Source organism: Salmo salar, chromosome ssa18 (assembly GCF_905237065.1).
Source record: "Salmo salar chromosome ssa18, Ssal_v3.1, whole genome shotgun sequence".
Lineage (NCBI taxonomy): Eukaryota > Metazoa > Chordata > Actinopteri > Salmoniformes > Salmonidae > Salmo > Salmo salar.
In genome coordinates this window covers 44,807,657-44,822,348 of record NC_059459.1, presented here as the reverse complement: position 1 = coordinate 44,822,348, position 14,692 = coordinate 44,807,657, and the positions used below count along the sequence as shown (strand labels likewise).

At 41.4% G+C, this 14,692-nt stretch overlaps 1 protein-coding gene across 1 annotated transcript in view; it reads right to left on the bottom strand.

Annotated features, from left to right (window-relative positions):
- Window positions 1–14,408, bottom strand: part of LOC106593230 (alpha-actinin-2) — a 49,926-nt gene extending 35,518 nt beyond the window's left edge. The window contains exons 1-4 of the mRNA XM_045701184.1: window positions 13,834–14,408; window positions 3,594–3,708; window positions 2,920–3,039; window positions 1,758–1,844 (exon numbers count right to left, since the gene is read on the bottom strand). Of these exons, the coding sequence (XP_045557140.1) occupies window positions 1,758–1,844; window positions 2,920–3,039; window positions 3,594–3,708; window positions 13,834–14,085 (574 nt within the window). The 5' untranslated portion in view covers window positions 14,086–14,408. The remainder of the gene's footprint in view (window positions 1–1,757; window positions 1,845–2,919; window positions 3,040–3,593; window positions 3,709–13,833) is intronic.
- Between the last annotated feature and the right edge of the window lie 284 nt (window positions 14,409–14,692).

Here is a 14,692-nt window from a genome sequence, read left to right as displayed (position 1 = left end):
GCCTGATGTGATCTAACATCTAATTAATGAAACTGGCCTGATGTGATCTAATGTCTAATTAATGAAACTGGCCTGATGTGATCTAATATCAAATTAATGAAACTGGCCTGATGTGATCTAATATCTAATTAATGGAACTGGCCTGATGTGATCTAATATCTAATTAATGAAACTGGCCTGATGTGATCTAATATCTAATTAATGAAACTGGCCTGATGTCTATACTAACTAACCTTCCATAGAGATAACATACATACTATACACTATAACTACATGGCTGTATGAACTAACCTTCCATAGAGATAACACACTATAACTACATGACTGTATTATCTAACCTTCCATAGAGATAACATACTATACACTATAACTACATGACTGTATGAACTAACCTTCCATGGAGATAGCGTACTATACACTATAACCTCATGAATGTATGAACTAACCTTCCATAGAGATAACATACTATACACTATAACTACATGACTGTATTAACTAACCTTCCATAGAGATAACATACTATACACTATAACTACATGATTGTATGAATTAACCTTCCATGGAGATAACATACTGTACACTACAACTACATGGCTGTATTATCTAACCTTCCATGGAGATAACATACTATACACTATAACTACATGACTGTATGAACTAACCTTCCATGGAGATAACATACAATACACTATAACTACATGAGTATATTATCTAACCTTCCATGGAGATAACATACTATATACTATAACTACATGGCTGTATTAACTAACCTTGCATGGAGATAACATACTATACACTATAACTACATGACTGTATGAACTAACCTTCCATGGAGATAACATACTATACACTATAACTACATGGCTGTATTAACTAAACTTCCATGGAGATAACATACTATACATACCAATATAACTACATGACTGTATTAACTAACTTTCCATGGAGATAACATACTATACACTCTAACTACATGACTGTATTAACTGACCTTCCATAGAGATAACAGACTATACACTATAACTACATGACTGTATTATCAATTCTTCCTTGGAGATAACATACTATACATACCAATATAACTACATGACTGTATTAACTAACTTTCCATGGAGATAACATACTATACACTATAACTACATGACTGTATTAACTGACCTTCCATAGAGATAACATACTATACACTATAACTACATGACTGTATTAACTGACCTTCCATGGAGATAACATACTATACACTATAACTACATGACTGTATGAACTAATCTTCCTTAGAGATAACATACTATACATACCAATATAACTACATGACTGTATGAACTAACCTTCCATGGAGATAACATACTATACACTATAACTACATGACTGTATGAACTAACCTTCCATGGAGATAACATACTATACACTATAACTACATGACTGTATGAACTAACCTTCCATGGAGATAACATACAATACACTATAACTACATGACTGTATGAACTAACCTTCCATGGAGATAACATACTATACACTATAACTACATGACTGTATGAACTAACCTTCCATGGAGATAACATACTATACACTATAACTACATGACTGTATTATCTAACCTTCCATAGAGATAACATACTATACACTATAACTACGTGACTGTTTTAACTAACCTTCCATGGAGATAACATACTATACACTATAACTACATGACTGTATGAACTAACCTTCCATGGAGATAACGTACTATACACTATAACTACATGACTGTATGAACTAACCTTCCACTGAGATGTCTTGGATGGCGAAGCGCAGGATGATGGTCCAGATCATTCCCAGAGTCATCTTAATGTTGCCGTCCACAATCTCTGCAGGAGAAACAGGTCAGTAATGCAGTAGTCATGGAGATGTCCTGGTCTTAATCGACCAGGTCCGTCTGTTTCCGATTCCTCCATTAAGTACAATATACTGGCATTCAAATGATATGCAATGTTCAATGTCACACATGAATAAAACATTATAGTATAATATTCTATAAATACTGGAGTATTCGCTGTAGTCTCTTTGTGGACTAAAGTCCACAAAAACCATGCAGTGAGTACAATAGTATTTACTGTAGTATTCAGTAGTACTTACAGTTAACATAGTATAAATAAAAGAAAACTGTAGTATACACTATAGTAATTACTGTAGTGTTTTTGTAGATTTTAGTATACTGTAGAATTTACTGTAGTGTTTTTATGGACTGTAGTAAACTATAATATACCTTCAGCTATAATACACCTTCAGCTGTGGTGAAATAGAACTATAATACACCTTCAGCTGTGGTGAAATAGAACTATAATACACCTTCAGCTGTGGTGAAATAGAACTATAATACACCTTCAGCTGTGGTGAAATAGGACTATAATACACCTTCAGCTGTGGTGAAATAGATCTATAATACACCTTCAGCTGTGGTGAAATAGGACTATAATACACCTTCAGCTGTGGTGAAATAGGACTATAATACACCTTCAGCTGTGGTGAAATAGATCTATAATATACCTTCAGCTGTGGTGAAATAGGACTATAATACACCTTCAGCTGTGGTGAAATAGGACTATAATACACCTTCAGCTGTGGTGAAATAGAACTATAATACACCTTCAGCTGTGGTGAAATAGGACTATAATACACCTTCAGCTGTGGTGAAATAGATCTATAATACACCTTCAGCTGTGGTGAAATAGAACTATAATACACCTTCGGCTGTGGTGAAATAGAACTATAATACACCTTCGGCTGTGGTGAAATAGAACTATAATACACCTTCAGCTGTGGTGAAATAGAACTATAATACACCTTCGGCTGTGGTGAAATAGAACTATAATACACCTTCAGCTGTGGTGAAATAGATCTATAATACACCTTCAGCTGTGGTGAAATAGAACTATAATATACCTTCAGCTCCAATGGAGACCAGCTTCACTCCTTTGCTGGTGATGTACTCCAGAGCTTTGTTGACGTTGGCTATCTTGTGGAAGCGCATCTTCCCTCTATCTGGTTTGGGAAGTCTTTCACCTGAGGAAGAGGAGACGTGTGGCTGTATTATTGAAGTCTTTCACCTGAGGAAGAGGAGGCTTGTTGCTGTAATGACGAATCGGACACACCTTTCAGATTAACTATCAGTGGGTACCAATAGCCACACACACACACACACACCCACACACCCACACACACACACACACACACACACACACACACACACACACACACACACACACACACACACACACATACCCACACACACACACACACACACACACACACACACACACACAACACACACACACACACACACACACACACACACACACACACACACACACACACAGTCAAGTACACGTAACTCTACACACACACACACACACACACACACACACACACACACACACACACACACACACACACACACACACACACACAGGCACATACACGCAACTCTACACACAGACACACACACACACACACACACACACACACACACACACACACACACACACACACACACACACACACACACACACACACACACACACACACACACACACACAAACACATGATGTGAGACCTACCAGAAATGACTTCCAGCAGCAGCATGAGTTTCAGCCCGTTCCTGAAATCCTCCTCGATGTTTTCAATCCCAGTCCCAGCCTTTCTCAGGTGAGAGTTGCACCAAGCTGTGAAGGTCTGAGCACAACAGACGTACGGCTCAACAACGAGTCCGATCGATAAGAGGTTAGACTCGCGCCTGACTCTTTCATGTCTCTTGGAGTATTCTCTGTAAACAAAGCAATCTATGTCAACACTTGACCGTGTACAGTATACTGGGAAGGGCCTTGGTTGCACAGCCAGCTGGACAATTCATTCAGACCCAACAAATCGGTGGTCAGAGAGCGTTATTGGTGTATCATTTATCAGACAAACACAGACATGGCATGGAGGGATGGCTTTGACCTCTGGGAAGAAAAGTGCTTTGGCGTTATCTTTATCCATCCTCTGTATGAAGCAGTGTTTTCCTGTTATAACCTATAGTTATAACAGAGAGGGTAGAGAGAGCAGTGTTTCCTGTTATAACCTATAGTTATAGAGAGGGTAGAGAGAGCAGTGTTTCCTGTTATAACCTATAGTTATAGAGAGGGTAGAGAGAGCAGTGTTTCCTGTTATAACCTGTAGTTATAGAGAGGGTAGAGAGAGCAGTGTTTCCTGTTATAACCTGTAGTTATAGAGAGGGTAGAGAGAGCAGTGTTTCCTGTTATAACCTATAGTTATAGAGAGGGTAGAGAGAGCAGTGTTTACTGTTATAACCTGTAGTTATAGAGAGGGTAGAGAGAGCAGTGTTTCCTGTTATAACCTGTAGTTATAGAGAGGGTAGAGAGAGTCCGTCCTATAACCCTCTGTCAGACTGGGCCAGGATTGACCAGGTCTGTTCTCCCCCCTGGCATGTCTCTCTCCCTGCCTGTGTCCGCAGTCCAGGTCTGTTCTCCCCCCTGGCATGTCTCTGTCCCTGCCTGTCCCCGCAGCACGGTTTATTTCACAAGGTGATTGGATTTCAGCGCTGGCTGTAATTTATGAGTGTGACTGAAGTTGTCACGGTTGTTATTGAAGGAACAAAGGCTCTCCTGGTTTTGATGCGATGTTCTCTTGTGTGTGTGTGGTTGTTGAGATCGTAAATCTATTGACCCAGCTGGGGAAAAAGCTAACGATCGTCCTTCAATGTTAACATGACGGTACAGAACACATGGCTGTGAATGAGAACGCTGTACTGACAACACATTACCCTGTAAAAAGGGTTTTGTTTACTGATTGTCAGAGCCTTTACAGTAGGATGCAGGTACAGCTATCATAACAGACTAGGACCTTTATAAACCCATATGTTTATTTTTTATTTAACTTGGCAAGTCAGTTAAGAACAAATTCTTATTTACAATGACGGCCTGCCAGGAAACAGTGGGGTTAACTGCCTTGTTCAGGGGCAGAACGACAGATTTTTACCTTGTCAGCTCGGGGATTCAACCCAGCAACCTTTCTGTTTACAGGCCAAACGCTCTAACCACTAGGCTACCTGCCGCCCCCCTCTAACCACTAGGCTACCTGCCGCCCCTCCACTCTAACCGCTAGGCTACCTGCCGCCCCTCCACTCTAACCACTAGGCTACCTGCCACCCCTCCACTCTAACCACTAGGCTACCTGCCTCCCCTCCACTCTAACCACTAGGCTACCTGCCTCCCCTCCACTCTAACCACTAGGCTACCTGCCGCCCCTCCACTCTAACCACTAGGCTACCTGCCGCCCCTCCACTCTAACCACTAGGCTACCTGCCTCCCCTCCACTCTAACCACTAGGCTACCTGCCGCCCCTCCACTCTAACAACTAGGCTACCTGCCTCCCCTCCACTCTAACCACTAGGCTACCTGCCGCCCCTCCACTCTAACCACTAGGCTACCTGCCGCCCCTCCACTCTAACCACTAGGCTACCTGCCTCCCCTCCACTCTAACCACTAGGCTACCTGCCGCCCCTCCACTCTAACCACTAGGCTACCTGCCGCCCCTCCACTCTAACCGCTAGGCTACCTGCCGTCCCGTATGTTTCCTAGTACAAGGGAAACTACCAACAGAAAATACCTACTCAGTACTGGAATAGTTTCATAAAGAGTGCGTCAATCTAATAAAACATTTGTTGAAAATCCCATTAGTCACGTTGGTATGAAGAGATTGGAGAGACAGGCTCAAGGGAGATGTGTAATTGAGTTTTTTATTAAACCCAAATTACGGCGTGCCGTGTAAAGGCACGGGGACGAAGACCAAACAAACACGTAACCAAAAACACAGGGTAGAAATCCAAAACAAAAGAGCGAGGAGTACCTCGAATAAATAACACACGCACACGATGATCATCACACGGGACAAGACCCGTAATCATCTGAGCAATCCACAACAGCACGAAAGCCCAAAAACACACAGCACTGGTACTCACATGCACCAACGGACATTGGAACAATAATCGACAGCCCCAATGGAAACCAAATGGCACACTTATACAAGTACTAATCAGTGGGAATAGGGGACAGGTGTGCATAATGAAAGTTCCGGATTGATCCGTGACAATCCCCATCAAAATCCATCAGTTTAAAGTAGAGATCTCTTTTTTTTTTTTGCTGCATGGGCTGCGTCTCAATCCCAGGCATCTGCCTATGTCTGCCTTCCTCGTCTGTGGTGGAAAATGGCTGAGCTACAGCAGTGTTTGTCAGACCAGGAGACGTCCTGAAAAATCTGTCTTCTCACGAAAACGTCTGTAGAGTCCGAACCGTTTGGGCTACAAACGAATATGACCCCTCTATGGAAAGGGGAGACTCTCACCAACTCGTCTGAAGGTAACCCAGTACAGGTTTAAAACATTAAATGTAAGTGTGGAGGTAGTTCTGTGCCAACAAGAAAAGGGTTAATACAGTCAGGTTCATAAGTATTTGGACAGTGACACAATTGGCATCATTTTGGATCTGTACGCCGCCACAATGGATACGAAAGGAAACAATCAAGATGTGCCTTAAGTGTAGACTTTCATCTTTAATTTAAGGGTTTTATCAAAATTATTATATGAACCGTGTAGAAATTATAACAATTTCTACATACTGTATCCCCTCAATTTTAGGGGCTCAAAAGTAATTATAAATTAAATTGTGAGTTTTAATAGTTGGTTGCAAATCCTTTGCAGTCAATGACTTCCTGAAGTCTGGAACACATAGACATCACCAGATGTTGGGTTTCTTCCCTGGTGATGCTCTGCCAGGCCTTTACTGCAGCTGTCTTCAGGTCCTGCTTGTTCTTGGGGCGTTTTGCCTTCAGTTTTGCCTTCAGCAAAATGAAATGCATGCTCAATTGGATTCTGGTCTGGTGATTGACTTGGCCATTGTAAAACATTCCACTTCTTGGCCTTATTTAAAAATATATATATTTCACCTTTATTTAACCAGGTAGGCCAGTTGAGAACAAGTTCTCATTTGCAACTGCGAACTGGCTAAGATAAAGCAAAGCAGTTCGACACAAACAACAACACAGAGTTACACATGGAATAAACAAACATACAATCAATAATACAGTAGAAAAATCTATATACAGCATGTGCAAATGAGGTAGGATAAGAGAGGTAAGGCAATAAATAGGCCGTGGTGGCGAAGTAATTACAATATAGCAAATAAACACTGGAATGGTAGGATGTGCAGAAGATGAATGTGCACGTTGAGATACTGGGTTGCCTTAATTAAACAAGTATTGGGTTGCTTTCACAGTATGCTTCAAGGGTCATTGTCCATCTGCACTGTGAAGCGTCGTCCAATGAGTTTTAAAGCATTCGGCTGAATCTGAGCAGATATTAATATTAGCCCTAAACACTTCAGAATTCACCCTGCTGCTTTTTATCAGCAGTCACATCATCAATAAAATACAAGGGAACCAGTTCCATTGGCAGCTATACATTCCCATTCCATAACACCGCCTCCACCATGCTTCACAGATGAGGTGGTATGCTTCTGCATTCTCTTCTCTTCCCATCATTCTGGTATAAATTGATCTTTGTCTCACCGGTCCATAGGATGTTGTTCCAGAACTGTACAAGATTTTTTATTTTTTTAATGTTTTTATGGCAAACTCTAATCTGGACTTCCTGTTTTTTGAGGTTTACCAATGGTTTACAGTCTTGTGGTAAACCGTTTGTATTTACTCTGGTGAAGTCTTCTCTTGATTGTTGACTTTGACACAGATACGCCAACCTCCTGGAGGGTGTTCTTGATCTGGACAACTGTTATGAAAAGGGTTTTTTGTCTTCACCAGGGAAAGAAATTCTTCTGTCATCCACCACCGTTGTTTTCCCGTTGGTCTTCTGGGCCTTTCGGTGTTCCTGAGCTCACCAGTGTGTTCTTTCTGTTTAACAATGTACCAAATAGTTCATGTTTTAGCCAACTCTCTGATGGATTTGTTTTCAATGTTTCAGCCCAGTAATGGCTTGCTTCACTGGCAGTGACAGCTCTTTGGACTTCATATTGAGGGTTAACAGCAACAGATTCCAAATAGAAATGCCACACACTGAAATCAACTCTAGACATTTAATCTGCTTACTTGTAAATTAAGTAATGAGGGAATAACACACCTGGCCATGGAGCAGCTGAGCAGCCAATTGTCCTAATTACTTTTGGTCCCTTAAAAAAAAGGGGGGGGGGGGACCACATATAAAAAGTGCTGTAATTCCTGCACCGTTCACCCGATTTGGATGTAAATACCTTCAAATTAAAGCTGAAAGTCTGCAGTTTCTGCTCATATTCATTATTTAATGTCAACTCCAATACGCTGTGGTAGAGAGCTAAAATAATAACAACTTGGTCAATGTCAAAATATTTATGGACCTGACTGTATGTGTCCAAAAAACGTAAATATTTCCTGAGCTTTCTTATATCTCCTAGATATAGGACAGATACTTCAAAACCTTATTCCTTATTATTTATTTATTTATTTATTTTTACCCTTTTTTCTCCCCAATTTCTTGGTATCCAATTGGTAGTTACAGTCTTGTCCCATCGCTGCAACTCCCCTATGGACTCGGGAGAGGCGAAGGTTCGAGAACCAAGCGTCCTCCGAAACACAACCCAACCCAGCCGCACTGCTTCTTGACACAACACCCACTTAACCCGGAAACCAGCCGCACCAACGTGTCGGAGGAAACACCGTACACCTGGCGACCTGGTCAGCGTGCACTGCATCCGGCCCGCAACAGGAGTCGCTAGTGCGCGATAGGAAAAGAACATCCCTGCCGGCCAAACCCTCCCGACGACGCTGGGCCAATTGTGCTCCGCCCCATGGGTCTCCCGGTCGCAGCCGGCTGCGACAGAGCCTGGACTCAAACCAGGATCTCTAGTGGCACAGTTAGCACTGCAATGCACTGCAATGCACAGCCAGAAGAGGACTGGCCACCCCTCATAGCCTGGTTCCTCTCTAGGTTTCTTCCTAGGTTTTGGCCTTTCTAGGGAGTTTTTCCTAGCCACCGTGCTTCTACACATGCATTGCTTGCTGTTTGGGGTTTTAGGCTGGGTTTCTGTACAGCACTTTGAGATATCAGCTGATGTAAGAAGGGCTTTATAAATAAATTAGATTTGATATGATTTAGATCACTGCACCCCTAAGGAGGCCTCAAAACATTATTTCTTATTATCAATTTTTTTTTACTGTCTGTTTTGCTATTTATTAATGTGTTAATCAATGTGTTTATATGGGCTATAGTAGTAAAGGCTAAATTCAAATATTTTAAAATTCCAAATCAAAAAGCTAAATGATCCATGGTATGACCCTCTTAAAACAATTCCATATGTTTGATTAGTAGGAGGGGGGGCACCTTAAAACAATTCCATATGTTATATTAGTAGGAGGGGGGCATCTTAAAACAATTCCATATGTTTGATTAGTAGGGGGGCACCTTAAAACAATTCCATATGTTAGATTAGTAGGAGGGGGGCATCTTAAAACAATTTCATATGTTAGATTAGTAGGAGGGGGGAACCTTAAAACAATTCCATATGTTAGATTAGTAGGAGGGGGCACCTTAAAACAATGCCACATGTTAGATCAGTGGGGGGGGGGCACCTTAAAACAATTCCATATGTTAGATTAGTAGGGGGGGGCACCTTAAAACAATTCCATATGTTAGATTAGTAAGGGGGCATCTTAAATCAATTCCATATGTTAGCCCCCAATATACCATTCAGTCAAGTCATATGAGTCAATGGTAGAACTATAGCACCCCCTGTTGGTTTAATGTGACTGTGTCACTATGGGGGCATTGCATGGCTTTCTGAAAGGCGGTAGTGACACTGTGGCAAACTGTCAACTTAACAGGAATCATAAAATAAACTAATTATTAACAAATGTTTTCATGTTTGTAAAAAATTCTATTATCCAGAATGATGGTTGGGAATATGACCTCTCCAGGTACTAAACCGCATCCCAAACGGCACCATAACCTTCCCCTTCTTGCCATCCTGAGTGATGGCTTAGTTCTTAGATGGAGTTTCCGATGCGGCCGAAAAAAGGGACTCAACGCTGTAAAACAGGAAATGAAGCAGTTCAGACCTGACCCTGAGAGGAAGTCCGTGCGCCCTGGCTGTGAATCTGGTCGAGTTTAAAATACCTCCTTAGTAAATATAATGCCTCCATCTCACTGTCTGTCACAGCCTGGTGCGTCTCAAAGGTCTAACTGGACAACACCATATTCAATCCAATATTGTGTCTGTTATACATCTGATGTATTATGCATAAAAGGTACCGTAATCCTTAACACAGTTGTGCTAGCAGGTACACTTGTTTTTTTTTGGTCCCAAATTGGCACCCTATTCCCAATAATAGTGCACTACTTTTGACCAGCCCCTGATCTACAGTAGTGGACTATAGAGAATAGGGTGCCATTTGGGACACTGCTTTGAACAGATATTGTTGGGACAAAAGATAGTCCTGGCAGAACTATAAGTCTCTATTGACCAGAACCCAGATCCTGAAATACAATAACCTGGTAATGGGGGACGGGGACGTGCCCAATGGTTAAAACTCCTCCAGGGTTTAACATAGCTGCTCCGTGTGGTCACTGCTATATTGTTGTCTCTGTCTGGCAGCACCATAGGCATGGAAGGAAGCCCTGCCATTCAAGTTGAATGAGATAGTCTATTTATGCATTTACAGCACCAGGAATATTGATACATCGTGGGAGGCAACCCGTCTGTAAAAAGACTAATTTATGCATGGTTCTATATTGAGGGGTACAGTAGGTTCTATATTGAGGGGTACAGTAGGTATTTATACATGGTTCTATATTGAGGGGGACAGTAGGTATTTATACATGGTTCTATATGGAGGGGTACCGTAGGTATTTATGCATGGTTCTATATTGAGGGGTACAGTAGGTTCGATATTGAGGGGTACAGTAGGTATTTATACATGGTTCTATATTGAGGGGTACAGTAGGTAATTATGCATGGTTCTATATTGAGGGGTACAGTAGGTATTTATACATGGTTCTATATTGAGGGGTACAGTCGGTATTTATACATGGTTCTATATTGAGGGGTACAGTAGGTATTTATACATGTTTCTATATGGAGGGGTACAGTAGGTGCTATATTGAGGGGTACAGTAGGTATTTATACATGGTTCTATATGGAGGGGTACAGTAGGTATTTATGCATGGTTCTATATTGAGGGGTACAGTAGGTTTTTATACATGGTTCTATATTGAGGAGTACAGTAGGTTCTATATTGAGGGGTACAGTAGGTATTTATACATGGTTCTATATTGAGGGGTACAGAAGGTATTTATACATGGTTCTATATGGAGGGGTACAGTAGGTATTTATGCATGGTTCTATATTGAGGGGTACAGTAGGTTCGATATTGAGGGGTACAGTAGGTATTTATACATGGTTCTATATTGAGGGGTACAGTAGGTATTTATACATGGTTCTATATTTGGGGGGAACAGTAGGTATTTATACATGGTTCTATATTGAAGGGGTACAGTAGGTATTTATGCATGGTTCTATATTGAGGGGTACAGTAGGTATTTATACATGGTTCTATATTGAAGGGGTACAGTAGGTATTTATACATGGTTCTATATTGAGGGGTACAGTAGGTATTTATACATGGTTCTATATTTGGGGGGAACAGTAGGTATTTATACATGGTTCTATATTGAAGGGGTACAGTAGGTATTTATGCATGGTTCTATATTGAGGGGTACAGTAGGTATTTATACATGGTTCTATATTGAAGGGGTACAGTAGGTATTTATACATGGTTCTATATTGAGGGGTACAGTAGGTATTTATACATGGTTCTATATTGAGGGGTACAGTAGGTATTTATACATGGTTCTATATTGAGGGGTACAGTAGGTATTTATACATGGTTCTATATGGAGGGGTACAGTAGGTATTTATACATGGTTCTATATTGAGGGGTACAGTAGTGCATGGTTCTATATTGAGGGGTACAGTAGGTATTTATACATGGTTCTATATTGAGGGGTACAGTAGGTATTTATACATGGTTCTATATTGAGGGGTAGAGTAGGTATTTATACATGGTTCTATATTGAGGGGTACAGTAGGTATTTATACATGGTTCTATATTGAGGGGTACAGTAGGTATTTATACATGGTTCTATATTGAGGGGTACAGTAGGTATTTATACATGGTTCTATATTGAGGGGTTCAGTAGGTATTTATACATGGTTCTATATTGAAGGGGTACAGTAGGTATTTATACATGGTTCTATATTGAGGGGTACAGTAGGTATTTATACATGGTTCTATATTGAGGGGTACAGTAGGTATTTATACATGGTTCTATATTGAAGGGGTACAGTAGGTATTTATACATGGTTCTATATTGAGGGGTTCAGTAGGTATTTATACATGGTTCTATATTGAGGGGTACAGTAGGTATTTATACATGGTTCTATATTGAGGGGTACAGTAGGTATTTTTACATGGTTCTATATGGAGGGGGACAGTAAATTGCCCCTGATATTTTGTCAGGCCAGTCAGATATCTTGACAGATTATTTGTCTTTTGTAAAAAAAAAAAAAGTTACCTGGTCTGGGTATAAATTCTAGAGTAGACAAAGTACATTTGATAATGTAAGTACATGAACTTGGTTTATATTGTAAAAAAAAACAACAACAAAAAAAGGTCTGTAGATGTAAATGAACATAATCTATCAGGTTAGTTATTGATCAATACAGACACAGTCCTCCAGTCCCAACCGAGGACCAAGGACATTGTCTGAGCCAACTCTGTATAACCCCCCCCTCTCTAGTCCTTTAGCTATAATTAGCTTATAGCATCCATTCTGTCCCCGCTTCGGCCCTAGAGGACGTCACGTACATTCTCTGTGTTACCAGACTATCTGTTGACAGTTCTCATAAAACACACGAATCAAAGGAACGGCAGCGAGAGAGCTGGAGCTGAAGCGCAGGTCATTGCTATGCTGCCTGACTGCCTGGGAGCTATTGTTGGCTTGACAGTCATGGCTGCCTGGGAGCTATTGTTGGCTTGACTGTCATGGCTGCCTGGGAGTTATTGTTGGCTTGACTGTCATGGCTGCCTGGTGCCCGCTTTACCCACATAGTGTCTCTCACACTGTACCTGCTGTTGTTTTTCTAAGTAAAGTAATCAGTATTTGTGTCCCTTTAATGGTGCTGTTATAACCGATGTGAAATGGCTAGTTAGTTAGCGGTGGTGCGTGCTAATAGCGTTTCAATCAGTGACGTCACTCGCTCTGAGACCTGAAGTGGTTGTTCCCCTTGCGTTGCAAGGGCTGCGGCTTTTGTGGCGCGATAGGTAACGATGCTTCGTGGGGTGTCAGTTGTTGATGTGTGCAGAGGGTCCCTGGTCCGAGCCCAGGTTGGGGCGAAGAGAGGGACGGAACCTACACTGTTACACTGTCATGTAAAAACCTTCCCATTATGACGTGTTGTTGTTTTGACTCATTTGACAGTCAGGCATTACATCCACAGACCTCTGCCCTCTCTTTGTAGGCCTAGAATTAAAACGTTTACAACAAAAAAAACTGCAATTTCTTAAATATTAATTATGCACATGAGTAAATATGAATAACATGGTAAATAGTAGAGTTTATCAGCCCGTCTCCTACTACTGCTGTGTTTTGACATTCAGTTACTTCCTCAGCCTTGGCTCACTTGACTAGGCTTTGGTAAACCTTTACCAAATGTGGAAATATGAACGAATAGACAGGCAACTAATGAAGTATCCAACCTTTCTCTGCTGTTTCTCCCAGGCGGGGTCCAGGAGCAGGTCTCTGTCCCACTCATCCTCCTGGATGGTGTAGTCATTATCCTGCTGTTCCTGCATCTGCGTCCTGTATCCATTATTATAGTCTACTGATGTCTGCATCATGTATCCATTACTGTAGTCTACAGACGTTTGCATCATCTGGCTCTGCATCGTCTGGTTCTGCATCATCGTCGTGCTCTGCATCATCTGGCTCTGCATCGTCTGGTTCTGCATCCTGAAGCTTTAGAACAACACACCTGACTACAGGGACAACAAGGGTGAACAGACCGGACGACAGAACAACAGGGGTGAACAGACCGGACGACGGAACAACAGGGGTGAACAGGAGACAAGACAAAACCCTTTGTCTGAGTTTCTTCTCCTGAAGTCGCCGATGCAGCTTGATCAGAAGATGTGTTGGGTGTTGGAGTCAGAAAGCTGATCAGTCAGTCAGTGTCCTCTCTCTCTCTCTCTCTCTCTCTGTCTCTCTCTCTCCGAGTGTCTGTCTGTCCCGTGTTGTCCTTGGACTGCCCTGCAGCAGTTGTCCAGGCAGAGAATGTACCTACTAGTTATAGTTGGGTGTCATGTGACAGTGACCAATAAGAATTGCCATCCGTTGTGTGATCATTCAGAATGTGAGTCTATTACTGGTTACATCTAGTGTTGACTGTCTAACTGAGATCATAGAGTTAAATCATTCAGAATGAGAGTCTATTACTGGTTACACCTAGTGTTGACTGTCTAACTGAGATCATAGAGTTAAATCATTCAGAATGAGAGTCTATTACTGGTTACACCTAGTGTTGACTGTCTAACTGAGACCATAGAGTTAAATCATTCA